The following is a 23089-nucleotide window of genomic DNA, read 5'->3' on the forward strand; positions in this document are numbered from 1 at the left end:
GTGGATTAATTAGCGTCGGGGGCCTGTCAGGGGCCTATAAAACCCCCTGGACGGAGCTACTTACCGAAGCAAATTCTCGATGTCCTCCGAGCGCACGTCACGCAGGATGACAATCGGGTGCTCGCAGGGGTTCGCCTTCAGTAGCTTGCGAAAGTACGGACTGCAGGCGCTCAGCACGACCTACAATACGGCGGAAAAAGGGACAATGGTGGATTATTGGGATTTATGGGAACCCCCGTCGTCAAGAAAGGATGCGCCCTTTATGCTAATTTCGATTTAATTCATAAAACCCCCGAAATGTCCCGAGAGTACTGAGTGCGAGTCGACCATTTTGGTCCGGACTGGGTCTCACCTTGTGTGCCGTGAACGATCGCGACTCGCAGGCAATCGTCACGTCGACAAAGTCCTCCTCGTCGCGCAGATGCCGGAAGGACGACAGGATCGACGACTGGAAGTCGTTCCACTTGAGGGCGTACTGCTGTTCGGACGGCGTCGGTGACACGCCGCGGAGCCGGCTGTGTAGCGCATGCTGTTGTTGCTGCTGTAACTGTTGCTGATGGTGCTGTTGTTGCTGGGACTGCTGTTGGGACTGATGGTGCTGCTGCTCTCGCAGGTGGTGGTGTTCCATTTTGGCCTCGTTCAGCGAGCCGCCGCTGCGGTGTTTGCTGCTCCCGTGGTTGATGTTGCTGTTGCCGGGGCCGTTGCTGTTGCTACCGTTGGAGGGGACGCCACCGTGCAGGGCTAGGTTGGCCGCTATGCTGAGACCACCGCTGCTACCGTTCGTGTTCTGCTGATGTTGCGGGCTGTTGTCGATCGTATGCAACGGCTGCGGCTGCTGCTGTTGAGTGTCGTTCATTGTGAACCGCTGGGTGCTGGGTGTGCCGGTGGCCGTGGTTGTGGCGTAGCCGCTGTTGCCGCTGCCGCCACTGCTGCTGCTGCTGCAGGGATACCGTCCCAAGTTCTCACTCTGCTGCGCTGCAACGGTTGCTGTCGTCATTCAATACATTGGGTTCCTGTGGCGGGTGGCGCGGTGGTTGTTGTCGGTTCGGTCTACGCCCGGCCCGGACTTTGCCGCCGTTGACCGCCGGATGGGTTGATGGAAACGACGACGGAGAAGCTTTCCTACGGCCGTGAGATCGTGCACGTCACTTCGAGTGCCATCGTTCGGAGTCCTGCTCCTTCCATCGGCGCCGGATCAAGGCTCAATCTATCGACACGTGGCATTCAGAGGACGGAATCTGTCGGATGAGATGATCGAAACGAAGGGACACATTAACATAATTTTCCTATTTCGGTTTTAGTCATTAAAAGGGAATCGACGGAACATTATAAGCAACTGATGTGAACATTATAAGCAACCTATAAGCCTTTTCGTAGTATTTTTTCCCTCCCAATGCGCCCAAATCGTGCACGTTTCGAAAAGAATGGTCCATTTTATCGATTAATCGATTAACCGCTCGCAGTGCTTTCGCTAAACACAAGCGCATTACAGAGCGTTGCATCCGGAGCGAGTGTGTGCGGAGCGGCATGTTTACGAGTGTTTACTCACATTAATTCGTCCTTGCCGATGTAACTCACTCACACACACACACACGTTGGCCGATGCAATCCCAGCCGACGCGGCCAAAAAGGGATGAATCTGTGCAGCAGCAGCAGCAGAAGGATGCCATTCGGTCGCCGCTTTTGTGTGGCCGGAAAATTTCGGAACGGAAAGCAGTCTGTGTGTCTGTGTGCAACCAGCACACCAACACACAGGACCTCGGTTGCACTTGTTTTGATATAATTTGGCTCGATTTATTCTTTTGTTTTGTACATTTAGAACACCGGAAGAGGAGAGTTATTCACGTTGCATCACAGAGAGAGCGCGGCATTGCATCGGCACGGGTTCGGGAGTCTTTCGGGATTGTACCGCCCTCCCCCCTGGCGCGACGCCAGCTTCCGAAAGGGCCTCTCGTGCGTCCCCCAACCGGTTCACCGTGGACGGGAAAATGCGGACGCAGGCGCTAGGCTGTGTTCCCCGAAGGCACTTTCTTTCCCATTAGCAGCACACGCTAATCTCGGGCTCGAATCCTTCACCGTCGGTGGCGCCCGGTGACGGCCACGAAAGGTCCGCTTGTCCGGTAACTCATCCGGTTTTTCCCCTTTCTTGCCGTAGGCGTAGGGAATAGGCTTTAGAATCGGTAGCCGCGTTTGAACCGTATGGTTGTAAAAACCCGACAGCGTATGGGTGGCAATTCCTGCGAGCCGGCTCTCATCCCTTGCCGCAACCACCCCGCCAGAGGCCAGTGCACCATCCAGGACCGTGGGCTGCATTCGTCCTCACACCGGTGGGGGGCCCGGTGTGGCTTAACAACAAAAATGTCGCTCACAACTACCAGCGCAGCAGCAGCATTTCGGGACTCGTCGTTCGTCCTGGCTCCACACACATAACTTCTCCTAGTCGGTCGGTCGGTCGGTCGTTCGCAAGTGTGTTCGTGTGGCTGCACTAAAAATGGCGAAAACAGGACATAACCTGGCGACTAGCTAGTGTTGGTGAGTTGTTTAGGCCCCCCGACACACCAGACACAATTTACCAACAATTGCCATTAATTTCTTTTTTAATCGCTTCGCTTCAAGTGTCTGTGTGTTAGTGAATCGCTTGTCGGGAAAAACAGCGGCAGTGCGGGAGTGTCCGGGCACGGTTAAATAACAGCAGTAGACAGTTTCAGGTCCTGATTTGATTCAGTCAGTCAATCGCGGCCAAGGCGCGCGTCGTAGTTTCGTCTCCGATTACCAATTCCGTGGGCTGCTCTCGCTTCGCGGCATGATTTCCCATCAGCAGCATGACCCATATTTCTTGTGCCGCGCACTTGCCACAGCCGGGTAATTGTGCCGGGTCCCACCAGGCGGCGTGCGGACAAGTGCGCAATTTGCATGCCGGGGCTGCTGCCGTTGCTGCTCCGCACTCATAAATAAACGGCGTGGAAGGGCAAACCGATTCGCGAAAAGGCCGCACCGGCCGGGCCGACCTCCACGCGACTGATGACGATGATGATCGCCTGCTTACTGCTGAACGATCGGGCTAAATTGCAGTTAATCATTTCAAATGACTTCAAAATGGTGCGCCCGCCGCCGTTTTTCGGTCTCGTTGGAGGTACATATTTTTTAGTTTCTCGCTCTTTGCGTGTGTGTGCTCGCTCTCCACTACCGTGTGCCGCGCCGTGCCGGGCCAGGCTCTTTCATCAACACTAACTTATGCTGCACCATTACCGACCCGACGACGAAGATCAGTTGCGTCCGTCGTCGCTCGATAACGAGATTGGGCCCGTCGTTTGCGGATTGCAATAAATACAGGAGCAGGATTTGTTTCGTTTTCTTCAAGACGTACCGACACATGCGCACGCACACTGCCCAGAACGGATGCTTTCGGAGAACGGATAAACCGATGTGGGTATGTTGCTGCATGTTGCGGTGTTTGTGGGATTAATTTAACAAGCCCGGCGCGCAGAGCGGCCGGCCGGTAGTTTGTCGGCAATCATAAATTCATGCCCTTTTTTGCCTTCCCCACAATTGCCATACCGAGCAACCATCATCAGCAATGAGTGCATTAAAGCGACCCTGGTCCGCCTAGGGGGCATCTGCTTCTTTTCTAATGCAAAAATACCCGTCCCCGGCGCATTAGAAACGATGCATCCGTGTACCGCGCACACACACACACAGAAGTAGGCCCCCGGCCCCGGGCGAATGAATAGTCATGATAATGGCAATTAAGATTAAATATTTAAATGATTCATGCCGACCGGCTTGGCTGGGGCACCGGGACTAATAACGCTTAATCGCGGCATATTACCAGTAATAACCGCAGCTCGTGGCACGTGGCCGCGGTGGCCACGTGGAGTGCGCGCGGAAGGGTGGCACTGCCCCGGGGCACGACCGGAAATGCAATTTCGATTGTAGGTCAATTTTCTAACCCGCATGGTAACATGGGCGGTGTTGCAAAAATAACATCCACCCGTCCCCGAATGATCTATATTTCGAACGGCGAGTGTGGTGAATATTTAACGAAATTATGAATACACAGTAAATGGTACTGGCCTGTGGCAACCCCATTTTTTTGTGATCTTTCGAACAACAGATCCGATGAAACAATCAAACAACGCTGGCTGGCCCTTTAGCTTGCCGACCCATTCGATCAACGGTGCGCCACCAACCAATCGAATATGCTCGCCGCTCGCCGTTGCATAATGTACGCACTAGCATAAATTTAGAGCCCGCTCTCAAGTGCTACTTGAATAAATGATCAATCCAAACGGGGGGCGTGGACGGTGGTGGTAGACCGTGTTCAATAATAAAACGATGCACATGTGGTTCTTAATGCTTCAGATTACACTCTTAAACGCGGCGGGAACAGCAACCTCGCCGTGGTCCTCGGCGTAATCGTGCGTAACCGGCATAATAATGCCGGTTTGACGTGAAAATGATTTGCCTTAATGTTTAATTTCTGCTGTAGCGGGAGCATAATTCTTTTCCCGAAGTTGCCAGAATCTCCAGCATCGACCCAAAGTGCAGTACGCGATCCGAACCAGAGTGTGATAAATGCGAGATATATAAATCGCTCCTAAATAAGGGGATTAGTTTCATGATCGTTTCTCGACCTCGAGCCAAATGCCAACAGATGGTCCCCATCATGTTTCGGCTTAAAATTGTTGATTTTCCACCGTCGTATGCGCTTCGCTCTCGGAGTGCGCGTTTGTGCTCATAATGTTGCCCCAGAGTGGGATGTTTAATTTAAGGCGTTTCATAAAATTGGAGCACCGAAGATTGTTGATCACGCCACGTTTCGCGCAGCACGACACTCGGCGGCCCTCCCCCCCGGCGCAAGATCATGTGTGTGAATGTTGCAACAACATTGTATTTGCCGAAACTCAACTCAGTTTGCCTGGGCTGGGTTTTATCAGTGCGCAGTGAATCGCGGTGAAAGTTTGTAAGTTTCCGTTTTGAAATTAGTAAAACGTACTAAAGGAAAAGGGTACGTACGATGCTTTTGCCGTTTTGCTCGCTACCAATCATTAGAAAGTTCTTCGCTGCCTTCACAAATCATCACAATTTACTTTCCAATCCGGCACCACCAACTGATAGGAGTAGTTTTCGCCACTTGCGCTTGTGACTATGAATCACAACGGGAAACAGTAATTAAATACATAAAGGCAACAAGCAAAAAAAAGGCCAAAATAATTGTGAGGGACACACATCACACAAGGATTAGCTGGTGGTGGTGGTGCTCGAAAGCGAAATCGAATTCGAATTTCTAAAACAGTCATTAACCACGAAGCACTCAGTTAAAACCTCCACCAAAAAGTAACAGAGATTACAGCTTCGTGGTCGCGCAGTCAAGATGTCGTTACTTGTGGCTGATTTATTGGTGTGATTTTTATTTCACTAGCCTTCTCGCTCTCTCTCTCTCCGCCTATCTCCGATCTTCGATCTTTGATCCGAAAGTCTCCGAAACGGCTGAGGCTCACACAAATGAGATGAACGTAATGCTCGCAACACACACGCAGCACGCCGGCGCAAACGCAGCATGATGTAGTCGCGCGATCGACGCAGCTTAGTTAGTACGTGAAAGTTGTCTAAACCCGGCACCGAGCACCGTATTTGGGTTTGGGTTTCGGTCGGGCATCAGTTTATGGCATCTTGCTTTGCGTGTCCGGTGACAATCGAATCCACCCAACGGCTGGCCCCGTTTCCGATGCATTTTGGGCATCGTCTTACATTCATTTGACCATTACAATCGGATCACCGCCGATGGAGAAATTATAAGAGTCAAAGTGTTTCAAACACTGAAAGCAGTTTAGTAATTTCCCCTACGGCGTAATACGGTGAAACACTGTCGACTATTACATCGCGCCGTGGTCGTCGTGGTTGAAACGTCTTGTTAGGGTCTTGCTTTCGTGCACAGCTCAAGCTTGCGTGAATGTGACGCGGCGAGAGCGTAGATGATGCTATCGGACTGCTCACTGTCCCAAACACCGAGGGGGGCGCCAACGGCCAGTACATCTTCGCTGGTGCCGAATGCAATTCAAAATGGCGGACACCGGCCAAAAGGTTCAGTTGGGTAACTAAACGATCATGAAATGGACATGTCTTCGCATCGGGCGCAATAGAAAGTGAGTGTTCAGTGACAGGAGGCTCGTCGAGTGCTCACCGTAGAAAAGAGGGATCTAAGAAACAGAAGAAAACACCCGCGAACCCGCGACCCAGGATCAAATGTGTGTGTGTGTGTGTGTCGGTGGGGCCAAAAACAACAGCGAATGACTTTCACGTTCCGTGCACACACTCGGTTAATGAGGCCCGTTCGTGCATCGCGGCACAGATAATTAGGAGCATGAGAAATAGGTGCGCCGCGTCGTGTGAGGAAAGTTTTCGAAAGGGAGACCCCTATTCGCGGCATGGCCTCCACCGCCGGACACCGCCGTTCGGTGGGGGGACCGTCCGTTGTTTCACTCTGCCGCTCTAGTGCGTATCGGCGCTCTTATGCTCAAAAGTTTCTAGAATAAGCCTTTATTTTGAAGCCGGCTGACTGATTGCGACGTGGAGATTGAAATTGTTTTAAGACAAAATAATATAGCAGCTTACGTGTGAAACGGGTGAAAACGAATGTTGATAGGTGTCGTTTAACCATCGCGTAATACCAGAAACTTTTACAAGACAGCTTGTAGGTAGTAGAGCGTTACACAACTTGCTAACTTTGGCGGCGTTTCCTTGGTAACGCAACAGCATCAACGAGCGCATCACCCGTTTGAAGCACATGATTTACTTGTTTAATTTCAATTTTCAACCCCACGTTCGGAGCGCCCATTGATGGCGCGAAATTAACGTGTGAACGTGGCGGGCACACAACACACCGTCATCATCATCATCAGCAATCCATTATTCGATTCAATAAACCAAACACAATCGTTTACGATATTGAAATCATTTTTATCCTTATGAGCTGCTCGCAGAGGAGCCCCATCACAGCAATCCGGTTACGGTTTTGGTTGTTTTGCTTGCCACCCGGCGAGGGTCCTTTTCGCATATTTCTTTTCCCGATTATCCCGCGCGGTGTGTCCGCGCCGTGTTGTCAGAGCATTTGGTGGACGGTTGTGGCCAGCAAACATATGTTATTATCACCTCGTCCCCCGTCCACTGATATGTTGAAGCCCAGGATTGGAAAAGGGCCCAGCACGCAAAAACCAGAAAAAAAACAATTGGTTTTCACCGATTACACATTCTCTGACCAGGGCTCAACCATTATTGGTTTGTTTGATGGTGGCGAAAAGGAAAAACATTCGCACCAAAAAATGAATTAGCAATCGAACGGGCAAAAACCCGGATGAAAACATTAAAAACCGGCCTACACGCACAATTGCGCATTTAATGTAGGTTTATTTATTGCATCTCGGCTTGGTGGTGGCTTTGGTGCCTTGTCAGGAGGAGACCGCAGTTTTTGTTTATGCTCCCCCCATCATAATGGTGCTCTATTTAAATTAAATTCCAATCAATCGATTCCAATGGCCGATGGTTGGATTGCCCTTCATTCATCATCGAACACCCAATATTGGGGCGAGGGCTTGAAATTATAAGACACACACTCGATATTACATCCATTTATCAATTGTATTTTTCATTAAAAACGCCTGGTCCTGGGTTCGCTCCGGCGTCCGGCGTGGAAAGGGTGTCGCAGCATAAAAATGCAACACACACGCTAGTGATCTTAATTTTTTCTCCCAACTTTGCTCCCAACCAGATCATCATATTGACTCTCATCAACACACACTTGTGGTCCCTCCTGTAGGCCACGCACGAGCGAGGTGTGAACGTGTATCGCCGCCCCCGATGAGGACAATAAATAAAATGATTATTTTAATTAAATGTTGACTCTTTAATGCACAATTACCGGTGGGAATAAAAGTCGGAGAACCTAAACCACGGCCACACGAGTGGGATTAAGCTCTCGGTTCGCCAGTTTTTGACTTTTGGTTTTTGCGGTTCGATCGATTCCATGCATGGCCGGGGGGCGACATCTACCATACTGTGTGTTTCTTTTATGTTCCCTAATTAGTGTAATTCCGTCCTTCGGTTGGTGATTTATTTTTGTGGTTTTTGTTAATATCAACTGTTGCATTTTTAAGCTTTAAAGTGAGGGACCTTGTTACTCGAGTGGTTAAATAGTAAACAACGCTTCACAGTGTTCCGAGATCGAATTGAGATCACAAACTGCAACACACACACACGAACTATTGGCCGGGCCAACAATGTCGAAAACACTTAGCGCGTGTTATAAATCGTCGAATCACAATGCGATCGCCCCATGTTGGACTTGTTTTGATTTTGGGCATTTTTCGATCCATCCGCCAGCATCGTCGTCGTGTTTACACCACGTCGCAATCGAAACCGAAGTCAGATTGAAGCGATTCACAAAGAGAGAGAGCAAGCAGTGAGCAACGAGGAATCTTAATGCGCTTGACGTTGGTTGGGTGGGGCCATAGTTCCCACCATTCCCTGGTGGTGTCCCTGGAGCATCGAGCGAGCTGCATAACGTAAACACACAAGCGGAATGGGCCGGAAAATTGTACCGCGAAATTTCCCACCAACAAAAAAAAAGCCGCAAAGGAAGCGAAGAAACCGGGAAGGAAGATTGTGGTTCGATTACTTGGGGCTTGGGGCGATTGGAAAGTGTTTAAATGTAACACGAACGATCCGATGCCGCACTGCGCGAACTGCGCGAAAAAGTCGTGGGGGCAAAAATACACCAAATCACCAAAAACCCTGGCGTGTGGCGAGCGGCGGGATTCGGGCGGCGTAATGTACTTCAAATGGTTGCGCGCCGTTCCGCCGATCCGATGATGGTTGAAATTAATAATAGAACCTTGAGAGCGCAGCGCACCAGCACCACCAGCGCATGTTGCGCGCGTCTTCTTGTCACACAGACGGGCCAGGGTCGGATTCCGGGATGGTCGCACGAGGAGCGGAAGTCCCGCAGGAATGGAGAAGACATATTGCGGGCCAGCCGCACGGCACTCAGGCGATGATTTAAGATTATTGTTATTATTGGCTGGCCGGGGCCAAGGCGCGCGCGCGCGTAAGCGAAACGCATGTCTTGGCTCTGTCGCACTCGGTACCCCCCCCCCCCCCCCTCCCGCGACCAATCACGGTATCAGTTTTCCCAGCAGCAACAACCACACGCAACAATAATGCTAAGATGAAGGAGATTTATATCGCCATCCGCGTGAGTCTTCCAGCCTTCTTGGCGTGCCCGACACTTTACTTTTCTCCGATGGACACGACTGTTAGATTTTGGGTTTAGAAATTCGGTGGACTCAAAAATATGTGTTCGGCCGAGAGGAGCGCAAATCCGGACGAGAACACGCCAACACATGCTGCTGCCGCGGTGCACACCACCCAAACCGACAATGTGGCGTACAGATGTGGCGTACATTGAGCGCAGTCCCAGTCAAAACGCTTCCCACAACAACACAATGTTGGGATGGGAATTATTCAATTAAACGGAACCGTCGCGCAACACTTTTCGCGGTTTTATTGCCCGATTGCTGTAGGAGTCCTGGACCATGAAATTTCTTGAAGCCGCTTTGGGGACACCGAGCACGGTTCGAAGTTAATCGAAGCGGCAGTTAATGAATGGTCCGGGTGGTGGTCCGGGTGGTGGTCCGTGTGACGATTCGCTCAAATGTGTTATCGTTGCCCATCGGAGATGCTTCGGAACAGCTCGCCGGAAGTGGCAGACGCGGGATGCCAGTCCCCCCGTTTACAAGTACCCGCACGCCCCTTTTTATGCCTAATGTCGGTTAAATTCCGCCCTTGGCCACGCTCTCTAATCGTCCTACTCACGGTCGGCGTGCTGTCAGAATAGCTTCACAGTTGCTTCATTCGGGCCCGGCCAATTGTTAGTACATACTTCAGGCACATTATGTTTTATTTTATTCCACTTTTATTACACGACCGACCGGCGGACGGACGAACGGACGGGACACAACCGCCGTCAGAGTTCATTTATGCTGCGACAGAATGTTGCCGCGTCTCCGTCGTCGGTGCGGCTCTGCGGAAAGCGAAGAATATTCGTCGCCTTCGCCACGCAGCACGTGCGAGGACACGACTGTTACGGCAGCACATTGTCAAGTACTTCACAAACATCGGCCGTAGCAGTCCCGCTCTCTCTCTCTCTCGCGCGCGCCGGGTAAAAGCGATACAAAATAATAAACTGCTCCGAAGGCAAAAAGACACAAAAAGCTCCCGAGCGCCGAGAGCGGCCTCGCAGCATATCCTGCCTGGCCACGCCGCCGCCACGACGGGTAAAGCTCGTCATAAAATTTGGAATAAATGATACAACGATATTACTGACCCACATCCGCACTGCCGCCGCCGCCGCCGGGCCGCTAGACTGCGGGGCGGTATGACTTTATTATTTCCAGTGCGTAAATGTAAACGAGCTCCGTGTTTTTTGTTGTTTTCGGTGCTGGAGAACCTCGGGACCCACCACCAGAGCCGGTACATGCAACAATCGGCTCGTAAAAGCGATCATTGGAGCAATCACTAGCCGCCGGGGTTCGGGTTGGTCGGGGCCCATCGCTTTAATTTTTATCGGTTGATTAGCTGCGACGACGATGAAGTGTGATTTTTTGGGCCTCAAATAAAAATAGGCGAGTCGGTGGTTTGCGGTTCCGGGACTCTAATTGTGGGAACTGTTCGCGAGCTTATGGATTGAATTTATTGAAGCTTTTCAGCGTTGAAAGGATTAGTGTTGCAATCCTGGCGACTTTAATTTGATTGAATGAAGTCTATGTGAGGACAGAATTTGCTGGCGGCAGTGGTCCATTATGAGCTGCTGTCGGTTGGCCAAATCAGTAATTCTGAGATCTGAAGATCCACTCAATAGAGTAGTTCCGATTTGGGCAAAGTCTTCTTGGTGGCAAATGCTTCGTCGAGCTCATAAAGTTCAAGGGAAACTTTCTAAAAATTGGTTTTTCGATCGAAAAAGGATTACGACCCAGAACCAAATAAAAACTAGGGGAAGACACCCAATAATGACCCAATACTATGACTCAGCGCTACCATCGGTGCAAGAAAGCACAAGCTCAAGTTCATTAATTTGTAACAACTAAAGCAGAAAACAGACAACTTGTGCATAATTGATCCAGAAACTCTGGTCTCCGGCGCAGTCTTTCCAGCCCATACCAGGCCCTACCGAGAAAGGTTTCATCCCTCGCTGAGTTGGCACCGGCTAAGGCACAAGCCATAAGCAAACGGGAGTCAATCGGATTCGTATTCCGCCCGAACGAGGACCATTTGAGGGCCTTGTCCTTCTCGCTCTCCGGCAAAATATGCCACAACAAGCAAAAGTGAGGAATGAAACTACCGACCGACCGCCTTGCCCTCCGACCCACCGACTTCCGAATGCCTTGCTGCTTCCTGATTTGCTCTCACAAGTCCTGCGATGTGATGTGGTGAATTACAAAAATCAAACACCCACTCGAGGGGTATCTCGGGGTTCGGACAGAAACAACAGCCCATCAACACTCTTGGTCGCTCACTTTCGCCGCACACCTCACCACCACCCTTCCGCAGGACACCTCCACGAGGATCGGCTTGAGTGGTTCATTTCGTCATAAACAAGCATAAATAATCACATCGCGTTCGCACCGTAAAAACCGGCAACACCCAGCCCCACCGGGTGCGTGCGACCCCCGGCAGCCCCCAGCCGGTGTTCCCCTTCGTTAACCCGCACCACGAAGTCGTGGTGGCGTAAAGTGGCTCATTGGCTCATTTTCATGAACCATTCTCACTTCGCCGTCATCCTCTTTCGGGCCCCATTTTCATCTCCGCTTTGCACAGGATAATCCCCGGCACCGGCGCCGGTTGCCGTCCCCGAAGAGGGGCGGGAAAACTCACCCATCATCATCGACATCGGCAGCGAGAGGAGCGACGGAATCGTCACACTCGAAAGGGGGAGAGCCCTAGCACGTTGTCCCCACCCGGCACCCGGTTCGTGTGCGCTTTTTTATGTTGCCTGGGGGGGTCGGGTCTCGCCCACACAGCATAACCGAACGCTTGGTCGCTTGTTGTCCTCGGCCACCGCCGCGGAAGGTGTGCTGTAATCTGGTCAAAGCGATTGTAGCGACACCGTGGCAGGCGCGGCTGATGATGGTGATGCTTTCTCGTCGCCCATCGAACCACCGGAGGGTGTGTGTTTGGCCGCCCCCTTCGTCCTTACACACAGCATAAGTAAGCGGGGGGACACGCTCGGCTGTTCGGTGGTTCACGGTGGATTTCCTTCCACGCTGTTTCGCAGCGAAGGCGGCCCTTCACGGGGCGCGTTTTGTTTTGCCGGCGAGGACGCGGAATTTTCCGGGAAAACTTGCGCCTTTTTTTAAAGCTCGCTGGTAACCCTCGAGATCAGCCCACGGCAAAGTGTACAGCTTCATTGCGGTGGCCACCGAATGCCGGCGAACCGCGTAACGATGCGGGTTTGTGGTTGTTGCTGCGGCTGAAGAGTATCCTTTTTCTGTGGCGTTCGTTCGTTCATTCGTTTGCTCTACATGCCGCGGTGGTGAGCGTAATAAAATTAAAGCCACCGCGCTGCCGATGCCACTTGCGGTGAGCGTACTTCTTCTTTTGCGGGGAGGAGGTCCACAAATAAGAAGGGGTGTAAGGAATTGAGGGATGTAAGACACTTATCCGATGAGTGGAGGGTGTTAATCGTACGTTTTTGCACTCAATTGAAAATTCTGTGCAACAATATGTTTGTTCGCCACTTCTTGTGTGTCAGTCTGATATTCAATTTCAGTGTGATTTTGTGGACAAATATTGAGTCTGAGGGGAAATTCTATTCACCTGTGACCTATTAAAAGGGCAGTCGGAAATACCTTAGAATTGAAGAAGAGTATTTTTAGCGAATGAAACCCTCACGTTCTTGTACCTATCATGGCCAATGTTTTCCCTCGGGGCCAATTATCATCACCGTTCGAGAAGAGTGTAGTAATTGGAATACAACTGTAGGTCAAAGTTTGCCACCATCAGGCAAACTCAGAAAAGCCAGGCTATCAGGCAAATCTGGGAATGGGTTCTTCACAATTGGAACAGTCTCAAGAATGCAATCATTGTTAGGTCTTTAAAAAAGACAAGCATTTCAGATAACCTGGACGGAACTGAGAATGAGGTTATTTATGAGAAAAGCGATGCATTATCCATCGCTGTAAGGAGGAGTTTGATGACTTGATACGATGAATAAAGGAGCAATCGGGTAAGTTCAGAACCAGAAATTTAGAATATTTTGTTTTTTGTTCATTATAAACATTTTGTTTGTTTTTTTTTAAATTTTGAAGTAATAATTGTGGTGTGACTTGGAGTGGAGCGATTTGTAGTGGAGTGGAGTATATAAAACAAGAAACACACTCAACACGTTTCAACTGGATTATTTTGCGGAAGAATGATATCCCTATTGGCAATATCCGAGCACACATTAAACAACAAAACTAGCTAAACTTGTTTATCCTAATAATAATCTTGCTCATCACTCAATAAAGGATAATTTGTTCTTTATTGGAGATGGTTTTAGATAATATGATGACTGATGATGATATATCATCAATCAAACTAATACAACACAATCTTGTGAGAGTTTTGTACGTTGTGGAATTTTTCCAACGAAAAAATGCTAAAGAAGCATCTAAAAGATAAAGATACTTGGTTGTTAATGCATTTCAGTAGATGTTTTGATTAAAGTGATTTTGATCGAAGCAAATAGTTTAAGGAAGGCTTTTCTTAAGCTTGCCTGACGTTCGATTCAGCTCAACAAACCTTCAGCTTCCAACCGAGATACTGAGCACAGTATAAAAATGTTCAAATCGAGTGCCCCATGAAAGAACAGTCAATTTAAAACTATTGCTCATTTCTGCCTGGGTGAAACCCTGTCCCTTTGAGGTACTGTGATGAACGCAATAGAACGTTTCAAAGCAATCATTATTTTTCTTGAATCAAATGACTTTATCAATGAAAGCTGCAATGCAGTAGAAGGTGTTAAATGAGCCTTCAAATCTTCTTGGCTCAAACCACAAGACACTGAGCCAAATTAAACCTCACTAAACCATATTGAGAATGTAAAAAACCTAATGTGGCTACTTCATTCCAACAGTTCCGAAAAAAAAACTCGTATCAATCGCTTGTTGATAATTCCTTAATCACTCGCTGTCACGGGTTTCAACTTTTGGCCGTGTTTGACGCCTAAACCGGTCCACGTCAAACGATGTGAAACTTGAGTCTCACACACACGCACGCACATTGGGCACCGGGCCAAAGCGAACTCGCGAGTCACGGCCACCAAGTGAACCAAAGTCCCGCAATCGCGGCCCCAAAAAAAGCCCGAACGTCATGTACAAACGGGTGACGGGCGGCGGGCCCACATATCCTGCGCCAGTCGCCGCGGCGTACATCCTCGGGGGTAATAAATCACGACGCCAGTCAGTCAGTCAGTGGACTATAAAAGTGGACTTTTCACGCGAAAGCCGTGTGTGGCCGTCCGGTCTCGGTGGCTGAGTAAAAGTATTAAACAGTTTTAAATCAATATTTTCGCACCGGCCACCGGCCGGCAGCGTGTCGTCTTCGCGCTCCACAGCTCCCCCCGGTGGTGGTCCGGTCCCTGGAGACGTTTCGGGATTCCGGACGGCGGGTTTTTTTCTCGTTTGTCCCTTGGCATCACTCTCTCTTTCTCTGTCGCTCCGGAGCCCATAAACCAAACAGACGCAGCAATGGAGACAATTTGTCTGGGACAGCGAATTTTTATGTCACTCAGTCACCACCAGCCGTCATCGGCCTGCCGCCCCTTGGTCCAAGGGTGGCGGCCAGCGTGATGACGGTAGGATAATTTTATTACGGACCAGAAAAATAGCATTACCAAGTTCTGCGTTGTGTGTGTGTTTTTTTTTTTCGTTTGTTTGGTGGCGATGCCTGTTCGCGGATGCCATCCTTTGGGTTTCGCTGGCTGCCCCTGGGGCGCCGGCGGCGGTCAGTCGGCGGAAAAATATCCTTCCCGACGCGAGAGGGGCGGTGCGGTGCTCTCCACTCTCACACACTTTCATCGCTCCTCGTGGTGGAGAAGTGGTTTATGGTCGAAAAGTAATAATTTTTATGATCCATTTTTCCACCCCGAGGAGGTTCCGAGGACGCTGTGGCGCGTGGCGGACCGGAACAACCGGGAGCGGTGGTCGGGCGACGGAATACGACGAATGGCGAAGCAATCGGCCGAAAACATGACACGAGGCCCCCCTCCGTGCGGAGCCTTACACACATACGCTGCGGCGATGCGAAAGTCAGGCCCGAAACTGGTGACCATTCGCTTCCGTCCGGATGAATATGTTATCACATCGTTGGGGATTATGTTTATGTTTGTTTTCTTTGCATGCAAGGCGGCAGCAGAGCGGTGTCCGCGCGCAGATTTTAGAAAACCCATTCCCATTAACCCTAATTTGACGAGTGACTGGACAAGATAAATGGCCCTGGGGCCCCCCGGGTGCGCAATAGGCGCAGGGCGCGTGTAATTAAACGATTTCTTTCAGCACCAGATATGCGTCATCTTGTGCAACGCCATGGCCAAATGAACCGCCGAGGAGCCACAGCCAGATAGATTACAACTTTACTTTCTTCGGTGCCGCGGGTTTTACGAGCGTCGCCGATATCTGGAGACCGAGAACCGGCGAGCATAAAACCGGAGAACCCAAACCCGAGCCATAGTGCGCGTCGGTTCTAATGCTTCCGCAGTGACATAAAATGTGCAGTTTTGAATAGACGCGGCCGCCGAAAGTCAGGACATTCGGGCGACGAGCTCGAAGGAGCAGAAGCCCGTCGACCGACAGTTGTCCATTTTATTACTTTGTCGCCTCGCACACAGCCAGCCACAGCCCACGGTCCCGCGTTCCGGCTCCGGGTGCGATCTTTGAAATCAGTGAAGTGGACGCGAGGCTCACTCGCGGCCAGAGGGGAGATGTGTTCCCGGGCTCGGCGGGAAAGCTTAGATAAAGGCGAGATGATGGGCAATAAAATAGAGAGACCCCGAATGGAGGGGAGAGTTGGGTAAAAAAAACCGGACCCAAGGAGGTTCATTGCGCGCAAGACACGGGGTGAGTGTAATAAAAAGTCCGAGAACACCCCGATGATACCCACCAGAGCAAGGATGTGCCACACGCGTATCTGATCCCGTCACGAGGAAAGGATCCCGGACCGGACCGGGGCCAAGTGACGTACTCTCTACGCCCCGAGGGCGATGTGTCATACGCGAGAAGAAAGCGGCGCGTGGGAAAGGAATCAAATCCTCCGGTCCGCCGGTGAATGATGAGCCCAGAAAATGGACGTCTCGTCTCTCGCACGGCACACGGCACTCTGTGCACCATTTTTGATGGACATTTCTTTTCGGTTATCTCCCGGCGAAGGATGGCCGACCGGCTAGCCGACGTCTTGCACTCCATTCTTTGGACTTTCTTCCTTGGACCCGCGCCCGTCTGTGGTGTGATTTGTGAGCCGCAGACCGGAATTCTTGCCCAAAATGCATGATACTCTCCCGCTATCTCTCGTGGTCGCTGATCCTTGGGTTCAGCAGTTTTATAGTCCACAGACAGGGCTCGGCCTTTCAACTTTCAATCCTTGGCCATTTCCAAGAGCCAGGCTTCGTGAGAGGGAAAACACATTAAACGAAGATTTTGGACATTTGATTGTGCGGTAACAACATTCGGTAGACGGTTCTCGGGCGCGGATGACTAATTTTCGATGTTCCTCCCGGTCGGTCCACGCACGGGCCACACCGGACATTAAAAGGGCACTCCCTGAACTGTCTCTTCCTCTATCATCTATCAGGACCGAACATTCAATCAATTATTTGGCCGCTCTTCAAAGGAGTTGCGCGGGTCTAAATTGAGGTTAAAACGCTGGTCAGTAATAAGCCAAAGTGGTTCCGTTGCCCGCGCGACCGAAGACAGCGATTCTTTTTATTTTTACACACAAAATCAAATTTCTAAAACCACTTACTGGCCGGGAGCGCACATCGTTAGGGGGCGCGAACGACTGGAAGGATGTTTCAATTTTCGTCCCCAAAACAGGGCGACCAAGCCAAGCGTTCGTTAGAGTGGACGTTTTACAGCTAATGCAATCTGCTTTGATGTGCTTGAGAGATGCTTAACTTGGCTTCTTTGAGAGTGCATTCTAAGTGTATCCGGTAGAGCAAGATTAGTTCAATTTCTTCGATTCCAATCTAAAATAACCGCAAAACAAACAACAAATGACCCGGGGTACAACACGACAAGCGAAAGGATGTAAAGGAATGCGCCCTGCGCTCGACACACTCGCTCTGGGCCCATCGAAATGGAAACTGAATTAAAATAATATTCAAACCCCCAAGCATCGGTATTCCAATCGGCGGCCTCCATCATTTACTAAGCCCGGGGTCGGTCGGCCGCAATAGCAACACGTGGCTGTACGGTTTTAGAATAAAATAAACAACACGCCACCGACCGACGTGTACTTACCGCGCGTCTTGGGGCACTTTGAACTGTGCGCAGTGCGGCCGAAGCCGATAAACGTCTTCGGAATAAGGAATATGCGCGCGTGGCCTCTACTTGGTCACTACTTCGCTTCGCTCCGCTCAGGTGTTGCTTACCTAAAAAGAGAATAAAATAAAGAACATAAAAAATACATTATTAGCACGAGGTGGTGTGTGTGTGTGTTGGTGAGCCGGTTCGAAGGAACGGACCAACTCCGCGCGCGCAGTACGTGAGACGCAAGAGCAATATTTGCGCAAAATAGCACCCATGCGTTACAAAATACACGGTAAGGAAATAATTCAAAACACAGCGGAACAACCCGCATGCGACATGAGACCCTCTCCTTCTCTCTCTGACCTTCGCGCCTTTGGGCGGATCGTGATTAATTGATTAATACCTTTGCGCGGTTGTGTGAAGGTTTTGTAGCAACGAACTAAATACCCACCCCGCCGCGTCCAACCATTCTGCCGAGGACATTTACTGCCTCGCATTTGTACTCGCGAAGAAGAGGAGCGCAAACGGCAACGGCAAAAAGGTGATAAGAAAATGCTCAACATTCGCGGTAGGTCCGCCGGGGAGGGCAATTGTAGTTGGCATACTAATTAAATCTAACAAAAGGCCACGTTGTCTTCTTTTGGGTGGCGGCACCCAACGCGGCAACACCCCAAAAAAGCCCACCACGCCACACCAATAGCTGGCTGGCCGCTAATAGTGTTTTAGTAAAAAGTCATAAAATTTAGCCGAGCGTACCACCGTCGTCTCGAAGACGCCTGCGATCATAGCCGTACTCATCACGCCGGGAAATCGTGGGAGGCCACCCCAGAGAACAATTGTGCCGCATTGTTCTAGCGCCCCAAAGCAGTGAGAAATGGGAGCCATATTTTCGGGCACCAAATGTCAAGAGCCCGTGCCCTGGATTCAACGTTAAAACACTAGAGAACACACTCTCAACACCATCACACGTGGCACAGTCCGCCCGGCGGTCAGGTGCATAAATGAGATTTCACTCAAGTACGACATTTAGCGTATCGGCAAATTGACACATTGCGTCCCGCTTCGATGAGCGGCCACCGTCGCCCGTCGTCACCCATTCCCTCCCCTCTCCCGACCCGGCTCTGTTCCGCTTAGGTCATCGTGGGCCTCCCCGTGACATGTACCAGCGCCAGCACGCGGCAACCGTAAGCGTAACATGTTAATCAACCAAATGCGAGTCTCGACTAATTAGCGACCGTTGCACAACGCAACGCGGCCCGGCTAAGCCGACACACAACGGTAAAAACAGTTACTGTACACCTCTCAACCAACAACCGGACTATGGCGTTGTGGTCTACGGAAAAGGGGGAAGAATAGAAACAAATCAGAATGAAAACACACACCGGCATCGGCAGGTTTTCGAAAACCCGGTGACGCGCGAGCATATACGGCGGACGCAAACATTAAAATAATCAACGTGTTCTCGGGGGGTTGGTTGATGGATGGACACAGTGGACATCGCCACATCAACTACCGGCGCGGTAAACACAATGAGAGAAATTGTAATTGTTGCACGGCTTTGATCTCATTCGTTCACCAGACACACACAGCAGGCCGATGTTGTAATCAGCGCGCCATTTTGGATGCACCGTGAATTGGACATCATCATACTTATCGGAAGATCACTGCTAACTAGATCGAATTTGTTCTGGTGACACTTTGAGTCTGGTGGTTGTCACTAGGGTAGCATTATTGTCTTAAGCTCATTACCGCCTATTCGAAATTGAGTTTGAAAACGGAACTGGCGTTTGATGAATATCGGAAAATGAGCGTCAAGATCAAGCTCACGATCCTTTACTACAGCAGCACAAACACCTTAAGAAATGATCTTGTTTTCAATTGAGGCAACATAAATTTGATCATTTCGGAAATCGAGTGGCAACGGCAACCAAGCCGAATGGTTAAGACGGAAGTCGTTTGCGGCCCGATGAGATGCTGACCAAGAGAGGTGATTTGCTGCGTGTGTGGACCACCGATGCTCTTCATTTTGTCCATGCAGTGGCCTACGCTAGTCCGACCGAATGTTTTCTTTTATTTTAAGGAACAAGACAAGAAAATTGAACCACATTGAGCGCTGCGGTTGAACATGATTGCGGGCCAAAACATGGCAATAATTCGTCAAGGCAAAGGTTGGTCTCATTAAAGCAAAGTAAAAGGATCTATTGAAAGGAAAAAATCATGGTACTTTCTACTACCGTGGCCAAAAAATATTGGGAAACGGTTGTCTTCTCTTGTTATCGCGGTGTGGTGCATCATGAATCATTTCCATCCGACGAAACTGTCCATAAAGATTACTATTTGAGTGTTTGCGTGAGGCGTGGTTTGCGTAATGCTGTGCGTGCGTCAGAAAAGACCGAATTTGTGGAGGGACAATTCTTGGTTTTTCCATCACGAGGAAGATTTTGTGTCACATGTTCGTGATCATTTCAACGAAAACCCGACCCAAGTCGTTCCGCGACCAACGTATTCGTTTGACTTAGCATCATGAGACTTCTGGCTATTCAGTAAACACAAGAAGCCGCTCCCTGGACACAGTTTTAGAGTGAATAGTTGAGATAGGAGCTGCAACGAAGAATGTGTTGAGGCTATGCGTAAAAAGAACTTTTCGGACGAACTTTTTGAAAGCTGGAACAATTCTAGACATAGATTTTGAAGAATAAACAAAGAATTTTTGAGTTATATGAATTTCTCGATATTTTTCACTAAAGTAGAGAGAGTACGCTACAACTTACATGCACAATAGACATGCAAAGGAGCAAACATCTTTGCTGACGTGATTTTAGTGGCATGTGATGATTGAAGTGACTCTGCAGACTGCCGGCCCCGTTGTCTTGCCTTCGCACGATCGCTCTCGAAACGTAGCCACCACCACCGCACCGCACAGAGAGAGAGCCTTCCATCCAAATCCTCCCCTCGAAGGCCCTTGTTTGGGCTGCTTCATATTTGGGCCTACGCGCCGTTGGTGGTTAATGCTGCTAATTATTCTAGCGCAATCACTGCCGCATAACGCGGGGTGGTAGGTAGAGCCAACAGCAAAAGGGGGTTTGGCCATTTCGGAGGGCTCCTTTGGCCGTCCAAAATTGGATCGAAACTCCCCCAAGCGTCACGATCGTTCGCATAGATAAACATACCAACATACTTGGGCGCTTTAATGTTGGCGCTCTCTCTCGCTCTGTGTGTGTGTGTTTGCGTTAATAGTTTCCAATCTTTGTGTCGGCCGTCCTGAGCGAACGGCGTCTCGCCGAACCGTCGAAGCAAGCCGATCAATTTCGAAATTCCGCCCTTCCATTTTCCAATTGTTCCGTTCTTGCGCTCCCAAAATGTCTTACTCAGGGCTGGGAGGCTGGCGCTCCCGTGCACTTAGGCGATCGTGGCGAGGTTGTTTAATGCTCCGGTCCACCGTCCTCCGATGATTCCTTTGTGTTATGGGGGGGAGGTGTATTCCAGCCAACCAAAAAAAAGGGCGCACGTCTAGCGGAAAATAATGGACGCTCTTCACGGAAAGTAATTATTTATTAGTTTAATTATTCAAACACCCAGCGAGTGGCGGCGATCGCGCGTTTCGAACGGGGGTTCGTCGCTTGCACTCACCACCAAAAAAAAACCCTCTTACGGACTCGACTGCAGATTACGATCTTTATTCGTTCGGGCTCGAGGAAGAGCCTCCCGTCGGGGTGGGAGGTTCGAAGCGCAAAACTTCTTATCGTTCGAATTACCGCTTCGCATGGAGAGAGGAACCCACTTTTGTGCACTGTTTATCTCGTTTAGCTAATTTGTGAACTTCCGGAGCCCTTCCGGAGAGGCCACCGACGGGGCAAAATTGTTTGGTTTTCGAAACAATTCAACCACCAAAAGATTCGGGGGGCGAGTTGCTGGCGAATGGAAGCCCCGAAGAAGAAGAAGCGCAAGGCTAACTATAAAAATGCGCGATTAATTGTCTGTGTTAATTTATGTACACACATTTATGTAATGCACAATGTGCGATAGGACGGGTGGCTTAGCCACTGGCCATCACTCCCCGCGCGGCCCTGACAGCAGGTACCACCCACCAGCACCGCCACAAAAGGGGCCGTCGATCGGCAGGAAGTGTGGCTTCTCCAACGCACTCGCGAACCGTCATTGCCCCCTTCGATGGCGGTGGGGCGGCTAGTCTAATTGAAAGTCCTAACCATCGCCCTCTCTGCTGGGCCCCCGCCGGAGCAGCACAGCGCCACCGCGGAACGCGCGCGAGGTGAAGAACTAATTGAACATTAGTATGCTAATTATTTAAGATTTTGTTTGATATTCATTTCGCCTTCGCCCCGTTCCCCGACCGTTAGGGACCCTCTGGCCGGTGGCCAGCAAGTGCGTGTGCGTGGTGGTAAATTTATTTTCAGTGGATCCGAGCGGCCCCATGACACCGTGATGAGTGGCCATGTTCCAAAAACAATGGACACATTCGCAATTCAACTCCCACTCGCGGCGTGGAGCCGATTGACCTTGAATTGTTCAGCATGATGGGTGATGGTCCGAGGCACGAGGCAGTCGCCCTTCTCTTTCTTATCTCACCGCCCGCTCGCCATGCCAGAGAACCTTTTTGGCGGTAGGAGCTGCTGCGTTTGACTCACAACACAACGCAGTACTACAGTACACCGCGCGCTTAATTGGTTGTGAATTTTGGCTGCTCATTTCTGGTGGTGGTCAGACTGTAATCAACACCCCCTGGCACGGGGGAAACAATGGGCCAATGGCCTTAACTCTTGCTTCTGGGACGGGCTGAGATGGTGGGCTCCGTGGCTACTCGTTCTTCAGTTCAGTGCTTAAGTTATTGTAAGCAGTACTTCACCGTCGGACCAACTGTGGCTTCCTTATGGGCTGGGTCCGCGTGAAGGCCGTCACGTGGCGGAGGTTTTGATTTCAAGGGCCCGTCCCCCAAAAACGGCTACGATTTCGGTGATCTGGATCGCGCTCTGAGCCGTTTGTTCCGATTCTGGTACACTTCAAATAAAGAACCCAACAATAATTCTGCACACACTGCGTATGTATGGCGTATGTCACTGAGGCAGGCGGAAAGGAGAGCGTGTGCCGCATAAAATCGGCATCAATTCGAAGATGGAGCATCGCCGGCCGCAGGCCGCCAGCAACAAGCAACGGACCTCGCAGGCAACTCCGATAATTTATCCGATTACCATTCCCACATATCCTCCGAGCTGCCTCCAATCCCGTTCGCCCGAAGCTTGAGGGGGACGATTTTTATCTCGAACCTAACACGCCCTAACAATGTTCCGTTCTGAGCCGCGTGCAATAACCGTCAAAGGAGGTGACATTTGATGGGCAAAAAACAAGCTCCACGATGCTTTTACTGGGGCCCGGTTCTCTCTACGTGCGTGTGTGTGTGTGTGTCCCCGGCAGCAGCAGCAGCATTGTAATCTGAGTGGCCAACCAGGGTCAAACCCGCTTGCTGGATAATGATGATGCGGATGAACGGGGACGAATCGAGAGAGAAAAGCACC

General features: G+C 50.4%; 1 protein-coding gene across 1 annotated transcript in view; it reads right to left on the minus strand.

Annotated features, from left to right (window-relative positions):
- LOC128274657 (homeotic protein female sterile-like) overlaps positions 1-997 on the minus strand; it is a 55301-nt gene extending 54304 nt beyond the window's left edge. The window contains exons 1-2 of the mRNA XM_053012921.1: positions 353-997; positions 65-180 (exon numbers count right to left, since the gene is read on the minus strand). Coding sequence (XP_052868881.1) covers positions 65-180; positions 353-997 — 761 coding nt within the window. The remainder of the gene's footprint in view (positions 1-64; positions 181-352) is intronic.
- Between the last annotated feature and the right edge of the window lie 22092 nt (positions 998-23089).

The sequence above is a fragment of the Anopheles cruzii genome, chromosome 3, assembly GCF_943734635.1.
Source record: "Anopheles cruzii chromosome 3, idAnoCruzAS_RS32_06, whole genome shotgun sequence".
Classification (NCBI taxonomy): Eukaryota; Metazoa; Arthropoda; class Insecta; order Diptera; family Culicidae; genus Anopheles; species Anopheles cruzii.